The 10786-nt window shown below is 35.9% G+C and overlaps 1 protein-coding gene across 7 annotated transcripts in view; it reads left to right on the forward strand.

Moving 5' to 3' along the window:
• The window catches only part of LOC109218188, a 19957-nt gene extending 10130 nt beyond the window's left edge, over positions 1–9827 (forward strand). For all 7 annotated transcript variants that reach the window (XM_019382533.1, XM_019382531.1, XM_019382532.1 and 4 more), the window contains 4 exons: positions 7276–7392; positions 7520–7596; positions 8866–8910; positions 8997–9827. In XM_019382533.1, coding sequence (XP_019238078.1) covers positions 7276–7392; positions 7520–7596; positions 8866–8910; positions 8997–9504 — 747 coding nt within the window. In that variant the 3' untranslated portion in view covers positions 9505–9827. The remainder of the gene's footprint in view (positions 1–7275; positions 7393–7519; positions 7597–8865; positions 8911–8996) is intronic.
• The last annotated feature ends 959 nt before the right edge of the window (positions 9828–10786 follow it).

Consider the following 10786-nt stretch of genomic DNA (forward strand, 5'->3'; position numbering starts at 1 on the left):
GGGGGGGGGGGGGGGTGGCAAATGAAATTCCCTATTACTTTTCTAGTTCTATCATTTTCTTTCCCTTTGTTGTTATTTTTCCAAATTCTTTCCCTTTCTTCAATTGAATTCTTCTTTTTCACTTCCTTCTGAATTCTAATTAAAAGAAGAAATAAAAATATAGAACGACTTGGCATTGGGATTGACTCAGGCTCTCAATCAGTACAAGCTAATCTGCGAAAGTTCCCTCTGTGGTATTGACTTTACTGCTTCCCTGTCTTATCACTTATGCCTCCTCGCGTTTCTCCTTCGACATGCTGTTCCCAGATTTAATCAATAAAGCTTGGAAGAGAGGTTATATTTGTCAGTATCTTCTTCTTTTTGGCTTATGCTGAACATAATGTTCTGTTTCTCTCTGGGTTGGCAAATGGCATAGAAAATCTCAGATGCTAGGTCCAACTTAGAGACTCAACTAAGTTCCAGAAGCTATTATTATTGCACCTAAATTGCTGAAAGTTAACTGAAGCAATGAATGAATTGGGTAATCAGTTTTTCAGTTTAGTTGAGTGGAAAGCTACATAACAGACTAAATTGATCTTCTATAGTGGTAGGAACAGTTTGAGCATCTTGTTTGAGTGGCCAAGTACGGAAAGAAGGTATATTTCTCAAAAAGAGAAAAAAGAGAAGTATTTGAAGGGTTTAACTGATGTTAGCAAATGTCTAGAAGTGCTGATGTCATTCGAGCCTCTATTTTATCTTTTTGATTGTCCAATTGGCTAGTCTGGATATTGAAGTGTTTTCCATTTTGGCCAGGTTTTAACTGAAGCATCCATCCTCTTTTTTCCATGTTCTTCTCTAATCAGGAACCCTAGTAAGATGAGAAGGTAGATAACAAGCTAACTTAGTTCTCACAAGATGGACCTTGAGATGTTAAGTTTGTTAGAGATTGTATCACATGGAATCAAATTTTAAAGGCAAAGGCTTGTTTAGATCGTACTTTCTCTTTGCAGTATTCCATCTTCCACTCTGTTACAAGGTTTTAGCCAAACAGCTTTGACAATGCCATTGTAGACGTAACCATTAAACAAAAATCTTGAGTATTGAGATTCTCCGATGCTTGACACTTGGACTGCAATTAGAAGCAATGCCACTATGACAAATGATATCTTCTCTATTACTTTGGACTTATAGAAGGTAGTGATTATTGTAAATTAGATATTGGGATAGTGCAACTAAGATCACGATCTGACTATGTCTATTATCAGAATTTTGGAGGATCTCATTAAACTATCATCGGAGAAATTTGGGCTTGGGCTTACTTGCAAGCTTTGTTGTGTTATAGATATACAGGTTTCACTTTTTTTTTCTCCACAAAACTTCTGGTTCTTGTGCGTAGTCCGCAAAGGGCCTCATGTTGGAGAATCATTATCAAAATGGATGTGAAATTTATTTTCCATTGACGTGTATGGTGATCACCATATTTTAGAAGTTGGGACAGTGCAAATGAGTTTTTAGAATTTGATCATAACAAACCTAGCGCACTGTAAGCGCCGGAGGTGTTCTTATTGTGAAGAACAAGAGAAGAGATGAGAGAATTTGTGTTGTATGAATTGACAATGTATAAAGCTCCTCATAAAGAAGTTCTAGACCACATATACTCTGGTAAATAGTTACTTCATACTCCTAGCATGATAAATAAACATTTTACTACTAAAAATAAATTATATGCATAAAATTCTTTGGAATATTACAAGACATAGTACAATGAATCTGGTCAATATTGTAACTCTGTCAAGTTGGAGTATACAGATCATAGATCCCGAACATACCACACATATATATTACGTTGGTCATCAGAGTTGGATTGCATTTTTAGCGGATAAAGTGAAAATCAATCTCAATATGTCTAATGGTCCTTTCGAGGCATATTGATTTAGATGCTCGATATTTATTTCATTTGTGTTACTTCTCTGAACTTCAAAATTTCTTGAGTAACTGCTTAAACTATATAAGCTCACATGTCACAGGCTTATAGCTGTATACTCAGCTTATGTCTTGGTCTAGCAACCATATTATTTGCTTTGTACATGTTGCTTGTTCGATCAATCCTACCCTAGCTTATTAGGAATTTAGGATAGGACCTTGTCATATCCCGTATGACTTGGACTTGTCTTGGCTCTCCTTTTTGAGAAGCGAGACTGTGAGACTTCGTTTAGATGGTTTGGTGTGCATAGTTCTCGAGAAACATGGGATTGTGAAAGCAAGGCTTATTGCTTAATGTCTTACGTATAAAAGAGGTAGAACCTCCCCCGAGATAGTAGGTTTCCTTTAATCAAAACATAACACTTGAATGTGGATTGCCTATTGAATGAGATCTAGCCCAATATGCATTCTTAAACCTGACCCATGAATTTTTAGGTCAACTACTTCACTGGATGGACATCTAGCCTAATATGCATTTGCAAACCTAACCCGTGGATGGAAGGGTACAAGAAAAACCGAAAAATCAAATTGAAGCGGAAAACCTAGTCAAACCAATGAAAGACCGACTTGTGGTTTGACTTAAAACCCGACAATATCTAGTTTGGTTTGGTGTTGAACCTCCCAGGAAAAAAAATCCGAATAAAAAACGAACCAAACTGACTATATATGTATAAATAAGATGTATGTTTGTATATGTATTTTGAATTCAGCAACCCATAACTATAAAGTAAAAATAAAGTTTTTAGAACTGGATTAAGAACTTGTTGATTATCTTAAGCTCATAAATGAAAATAAGTAGGGCAGCCCGGTGCACTAAGCTCCCGCTATACGCGGGGTCCGGGGAAGGGCCGGACCACAATGATCTATCGTACACAGCCTTACCCTGCATTTCTGCAAGAGGCTGTTTCCACGGCTTGAACCTGTGACTTCCTGTTCATATGACAGCAACTTTACCAGTTACGCCGAGGCTCCCCTTCTCATAATGAAAATAAGTAAAAAAAAAAAATGCTGAGGGTTTTGGCCTGAAATTTTTTGCTAATTATAAATGCATCTCATATGTAACATTGAAGACTTAACTCCATGACTTATTGTAAAGATAAAAAAAAAAAAAAGGCAAAAACCAGATGCAAGCAACTAATTTAGCAATTCTTAAAGTTTAACTAACCTAATTTAATCTTTACCATAGGCAGAAATTAGGTTGTTTCGTTGGATTCGGACAAATCCACAACGGTTTCAATTTTGAAATGGAGAATACGTGCAATAGCATATGTTTTTATGCCGACAAAAATGATTTGGGTTTAACCATTTATAGTGAAATATTAAATTTATTAATTCACCTATATATAAGGCGGGAAGAAATACCCTTTTAAGATACTTTCAGTTTCAAAAGAAAAATAATATGTATCATTTCATGTGTAAGTCTAAACTAGATATATTTATAACGTTACATTAAATTCAGTTTTTGCTTTTATTAATTCACCTATATATGAGGTGGGAAGAAATATCCTTTTTTAGATACTTTCAGTTTCAAAAGAAAATAATATGTATCATTTCATAATTAAGTCTAATCTAGACACATTTATAGTGAGATATTAAGTTCATTAGTTCTACATACAAGGTGGGACAATTTTTTTAATTTCAGTGCATGCTAGGAAAATTCACATTGACATACACCTAATATTCACGTGATTGGAGAAAAACTTGAAAAAACTAAGACCCCGAAAAAATTGGAAAAATCAAAACTAGAAACCGACTTTATGTTGGTTTGATTTGGTTAGATTTAACAAACTGACATAGTTGGCTTGAAGTTTTTTTAAAGGAAAAACCAACTAAACCGAACCATGTACACTCTACCCGTGGACTTTAAGGTCGACTACTTCCAAGACAAGGAGAGCCCTTAACATGCTTGGGTCATTATAAGAGATTGGTCGATAAGCTGAATTATCTAACCATCACATGCCCGGATATCTCATTTGTTGTTATTTTTGTCGGTCACTTTTTGCAAGATCCTCGTGATAGTCGCTAGGATACAGTGGTACATATCCTTCAATGTATCAAGAATAATCCAAGACATGACTTCAATATGAGGATCGAGGAATTAGTGAAATTATTAGGTATGCAGATGCATACCGGGCTAGATCCATGACTCCATTCGATATACTGTCTACATCCAGCTATTCTGCATCTTGGGAAGTTTCCTGTTTTTTTTCTTTAATAGGTAAGACATGACCAAATAAGCCTGCTTTCATAAATTTTGCTGCTTATCGATTGAAAACGAAGTGCCCCAAGCCATCTAAGTACTGTCTCATTCGCCAAAGAAGAGCTGAAACTTAAGTTGTCCCAAATCTTTAGTTTGGAAGTGAATGAAGAAACCTCATTTTAGTGTCTCACCCTTTCTGGTAATCTTCATTAATGACTTAACCCACGGATGAACATGATAGAGACACCGATGATATAGAGTGTCATTAGAAAACAATCCGACATACATGAGCTATTGCAAAATGTTGACCTACATAAGTGAACCATCCAAACAAACTCATGGAGACTGTTTGATGTTGACATACTAGACTGGACTCCCCTAGAGCAACAAAGTAGGTATTGCTTCATAGAAACCTCCTCCTCTAGCTCATTATGGAGAAATGTGTCTTTGATATAGACCTAATAAAGAGATCGAGTTTTCATGCATTCATAGATAGCAAGAAGAGATCACCACAGTTATGAACTTTGGGTATGCTTTAACTACAATACGAGCTTTAAGTTGGTCAATTTGTCCATCGATCCCTATATTTCTCAAGTATACCTATTGACATCCAAATGTAGACTTCCCGGCCAGCAACTATACTAGTTTCCATGCACTGGAATGCAAGATACACATTGCATAATCAATTTGCACATTTCACCCTGGACTAGCTAATGCCTTGGTAGCTCGTGGAGTAGAAACAGAAAATATTGACAAAACAAAAGTATACTGGTATGGAGACATCAGATGGTAACTTAAGAAGTTATATAGGGGGTGAGGGTTTTGAATGGTGTGAAAACATTTTCGAGCAACGATAGTGAGATCATCTATTGGAGGCAAGGCATGACTGAGACTGGAATGCGCGCGATGAAGTAATTGAGTCATCTACTGTACTATCAATGAGGATCTCACTAGTAATTAAAGGAGGAAGGTTGAGAATAGTCAAATTGTGGAGAATAAAAATATGAATGATGATGCTCAAAGAATGTTCATATTCGGAGACAAAAGTACCACTATAACGCGGGAGATTAAAGTTTTTGCAAGCTGCGAGTACCCATAAAGACATTTCACTGACATCACAGTGATATTTATCTTTCCTGAAGTTACATCATGCACAAAAGGTTACTCCCAAAAACTTTATGCGGAAGTTTATACAGAGGTTCATTAGGATATTGACCGAATAAGGAATTTGATATTTTGGAGCCGACGAAGCCATACAAGTTGATTAGCTAACACCAAGAACTGGTTTTATCTAAAGTTGAAGAGGAATATTATAGTGAATTACTGAAGTAGTATTGTGTCAGTAGTCCAACTAGGTGATTGTTCTTGTGCTCAACTATCCTTTTAATGTCGAGGAGTGTAATGAGATGATGACTAATGGAGTCTTTCTTGGGAAGATATGGATACTTTGAATTGACTTGTAAAAGTACTCTTTGGTATTGTCACTTTGTAAGGTATAAATTGGGACTCCTATTGGATTATAACATCCTCATAAATTTTTACGTATGTAAAACAACTCAGAACCAAGTTTTCAAGGGCAGTGGGAGTAATCATCAATCAAGTGAAACAGTAATGGAAGCCAAGACTAGAACTAACTGGCTTGGTTATATATATTTTGGTGGACAAGCTCTAAAGCAGTAGATAGTCTACCATTATCTTGTTTTGGGGAAGTAGCACATTTTTGTTTTCCAAGTTTATACAACTTGCTGTCTATTGATTACATGGCAGAAAATTAGGAAGTCTCTGCGGAAGTTACGAGAGATGGTGATGAGTAAGATGACCATGGATATGAAGATGGGATTCACCACTAGTAAATGCGGTGGAACCACATCCAGCCACTAATAAAGGCCTCATGACTCGTTCCCTTCATCCAATTGGCCGTCTTGTAACCTGATCTTGCACAAGAGCTCATTGATTAGTAAAGCTACTTGAACAGTCAAGGAATTGAGTAAGTTCGCCTATAATATAAGGCAAAATGGGCATTCAGGAACATATAGGACGTAGTTAAGAGTCAAAGATGGAGTAATGAGAACTTAGTGACTCCTATGTCCATGGTTCTGGTGCCATTAGTAAGGGTGCTTATGGGTGGTAACTAAATGTTGAAAACCAGTCCTGTGATCTAAGATTCCTAAATAGAAATGAAGAGCTTTTGAGGCATGTATTTGGGTTACTGGTATAGTGGTATGTGTGATAAGATGGACAAATACTTAGCCTATATTTTAGGGCTCCGTCATATTTTTCACTAGATCCACAATTGACTGATCTCCTAAATGTGCGTTCTGATTTTTGCTTTCCATTACCATTTATGATTAGAAAAGAAGAGTGAATTGGTTTTCACTTGACTTTTAGTAGTGAATTTGACAAATCTGACTGCAGGAATGGACTCAGGATGCTGGAAAGCCCAAGTAACAAGTTCTTTGTCATTTTTATTTTTATTTTGTGTTGAATGGATGTTGTCTAAAGCTGACTGGGCGCTGACGTATCTCTGACTGGACTGATAACATGATGGTGACTGCTAACTAGTTTGCTGAAATTGCTGACACGGCATTGACTTGGCTGCTGATTGGATTACAATGTACCGAAAGAACTCTATATCTAGGAGTTCTATGCCATATATATAATAAATAGTTTACTTGATACTCCTAATAAATATTCCATTGTTAGCTAAAGAATATATCCAGAGATATTGGAATATTACACAATATGATACAAGAAATCTGGTCAATATTATGGTGGTCATCATGATATTGTTTGTGCCAAGATACTCATAGCTTGACAAAAGCAAACATGTTGTGAGTATTTATTGTTAAAAGATGCCTCTTTTCATCCCCTTGTTTCGAAGTGTTTCTCAACTTTTGTTATTTTAAGTGCATTACTGTCTGTCTACTGCTGGAATTATATGTTTTGCAATCTAACAGAAGCGTAACTGATCGGCATTTTCAAATCATAGCCACATTAGTTGACTAGCTTATTAAACATGTATAGATGATTGTTACACAGTTATATTTTGTAATTTCTTTATCAATCACATCACCTATTGGCATTACTAGCTAAGATATCTCTATTATGATCAGGTAACTCGATCAGGGACAATTCCCCCAAGTACAAGAGATGCTCTATACCAAGGGTTGCCACCAAGCATAAAGTCAACTTTACGTTTCAAATTACTGTCATTCTCTCTCAAGGAAGAGGTACTTATGGTTATAAGATTTATATTGTCTCTAATGGCGATGATGGATAATTCTATATTTTGCTTGTGACGGGTTTGCAAGTTTCTTCCTTCGAGTTAATTGAATTGTTAACAATTTCCTTGTGCAGTTGACAGTCCTGCAAATCAAAGGTGAAATGGAGAAAACATTGCAGTGGCTTGTACCCATGGCAACCAACACTACCAAGTAAAAACTTCTGTCCATGGCAATACTTCTTCATTGGCTGTGGTTGCATGATCGTTACTATGTTCTAATCCCAATATGACTTTTGCTCTGCTAATTCTTTTTGGGACTTCTTTAATAAAAAAATAAAAAAAAATACTTTTTGGGACTCCTAGTATTCGCGGGATGCTGTTAGGAGGTAATCTTTCCTTTTCTACAGATTTTACATGACTTGAGGTGATCATTCAAAATAAAACTGCGTGAGACTGATAAAAAGTTATCCTTATGTGATGCTGGGAAAAACTGCTGGTATGATGTAAGATGTTTTAGATGGTAATTTTTTTTCTTAGAAGATGCTTTCCCGGCAAAATCATTTTCCAAGTTATTTTCGTTGTTTCGTTAAGCATAAATTGGTGAAATACAATAGTGGTTGTTGGATGTGGAAGGTTGAATTTGGGAATGGCTTTAGTGTTTGGCGATAATTATAAGTAGTAGGAATGGAAATAATGTTTACCTATAGGAATAAAGTGTCAATGGACTGAAAATGAATGTTGTTGTCCATTACATAAGTTGTTTTCCTTCATTTCATCTGAATAAAAATGATTCTCAATGTTTTCAAATAGGAACAAGTGTCATGGACTGAAAAGATGGTTTCCTAGACAAAAGCATTCTCAATATCTTTTTGGGAACTTAATGACAGAAAATGATTTCCAACGATGACATATGTCATATACTGGGCCGATCTATTTAAAAGGAAAAGACATGAAAGGGTAAAAGTAGCTTACTTTGTTATTGGCTTGATAATGATGTATTATTTGAAACGATCAAAAAATAAAGATGTATCATTTGACATCTGTATCCTAATATGTACATCTCTTCAGTACAAGCACTAGTTTGGCCTGCTAAAGAGTGTGGTTGGATGAGGTCTTACCCTCCTTTTCCACCCACTCTTGTATGGCAAAAAGTAGGTGGTTTATTTTTATCCTCCTCTCCTTTGATCTCTTACCAAAGTCGATCCTAATTCCTAAAACAGTTCATGTTTATCCTTTCCATCTCTTTAAAGAAAGAAAATATAACACAACATAGATTCAGGGTTAAAATAAAAATGCCATTCCATTTCGCTTTTATGGTGCTTTGGAAGTCAAATAGGGAAGGAAGTTGAAACTTCTTAAGTCTGTCCCTGAAATTTGGAACACATCAGACGAAAAGTGATTATGCATTACGTTAAAATATTTTGGTTTAATCATCTCCCCGCGTACTTAATACTGTTTTCTCTTTCCAAATTAATTTCAGGGCCCACCATGGCTTCGGATGGGTTGGAGAATGGGCAAATACAGGGTGAGCTTAAATCTGTGTGGACTTATCTTTTAATTCGATTGGATCTTCTTTTGGCTTTGTCTAATTGAAAAAGAAAATATCTGTAGGTCCGAAATAAACAGGAAACCTGCTAACCAAGTTGATCTTCTTCGAATCGAGACACTGTATCATGCAGATAAGGAGAAAACAGAAGCATTTATTCTTGAATTAGTGGTGTGGCTCCATCATCTAGTCAATCAGTCAAGAATTGTTGCTAGTGGTGGAGTAAGATCTCCAATCCGTCCCCCTAATCAAAAGTTGATTCAGTTCTCTACCCACAAACCAAGCTCTCCATCTTCCCCGTTAACGGTTGAAGACCAAGAAATGCTTCGTGATGTAAGCAAGAGAAAACTAACTCCAGGGATTAGCAAGTCTCAAGAATTTGATACTGCAAAAACAAGGTTGAGCAAGTACCACAGGCTAAGTAAGAGCAGTAGCCATTCACCTATAAGTGAAACCAGGAAAGACCCCTTTCCTATCAGGAGACCGTCTTCGGTTCCAGGGATCGACTTTGACATTGACCGGATGAAAGCTTTGGATGTCATTGACAGAGTGGACACAATTCAAGGTGCATAACGGTACAACATTCGACTGCATTGCCAACTCGGATATCATGTGCATAGTGGTATAGTAAGATACTAAATTGGCAAAACGTAAATGGGGGATCATTTAACTGGACATCGGCTCTACTGTGATGATACAGCCAGCCCTAATGCATCAACAAATCATCTTCATCATCTTCCCTTGTAGTATGGCCTATTTACGTTAGGGAACCGGATATCTCTAACGCGTAGAGGATCAGAGATTTGTTGTAATGCAATATTTCCAGAATATTCAGGGTGCTGCGGCGAGTGGAAATGATTTTTCTTCTATATTTGTTTTCTTAGAGGAAAAAAAAAAAGGGGGGGGGGGGGGGTTTGGTGGTGGTGGTGGGTAGGTGGGTGGTGAAGAAGGCAGAGTTGAGTCCTTTTTTTGTGGAGAGAAATGTATCTTAAATTTCTATTATCTTATGTACAGTGTTTTAAATAAGTAAAAGTTTGTTATGTTTGTCTCCTTTATTGGCATCCTTTATACACTATTAAATGGAGCATTCTTTGCAGACATGAAAGGAACGAATGCAAATATAGATTTTTACGTGTGCTTTTCTTGTAATTTGCACACCTATTTTTTTCACTATATATTTTTGAAGATAATTTTACTTATATACCAACGTTTTTAATTCCATTGTAGCAATAACGTTTGCGTGAACGTCCCTTAAGTGAAGGTTTGATCACTCACTAAGGTGTCGTTTGGCATGAGGTATAAGTAGACGTAGTGCTGGTATAAAATAATAATATTTTGTATGGTTAGCAAACTTGGTATAAGTTATCTCGGGATTAAAATTAGTACCGGGACAACTTATACTTTGTAGAGGGTGGGGTAATTAGTGCCGGGATAACTTATACCTTCTTCTTAGAAATTATGTAATTGTCATTTTTAATACAACATACCAATATGGGTGTTCATAAAAATCGAAAAATCGAATCAAACCGACGAAAAAAATCGATACTTTTTGGTTTGGTTTGGTTTTGGTTTTGAATTTTAAAAATCGGTCAAATTTTGTTTGGTTTTGGTTTTAATCAGAAAAAAAAAACAAAAAAAAAAATCGAACCAAACCGAACTATCGGAGTAGCTATTTCAAATTTATTATTACACCTATATATATGTATATTTTTATACAAAGTTTCAAAAGGTTTATGGTAAATGTTAATAGTTTGCACTTTTAGTATAGTTCTTTACCTTTACATTCTAATTTGATTGGTAGTTTTCTTATTTTAAGTGTAAGAATCCATTTCGTGTTAAAAATAATATATTTTTA

Source organism: Nicotiana attenuata, unplaced genomic scaffold, assembly GCF_001879085.1.
Source record: "Nicotiana attenuata strain UT unplaced genomic scaffold, NIATTr2, whole genome shotgun sequence".
Classification (NCBI taxonomy): domain Eukaryota; kingdom Viridiplantae; phylum Streptophyta; class Magnoliopsida; order Solanales; family Solanaceae; genus Nicotiana; species Nicotiana attenuata.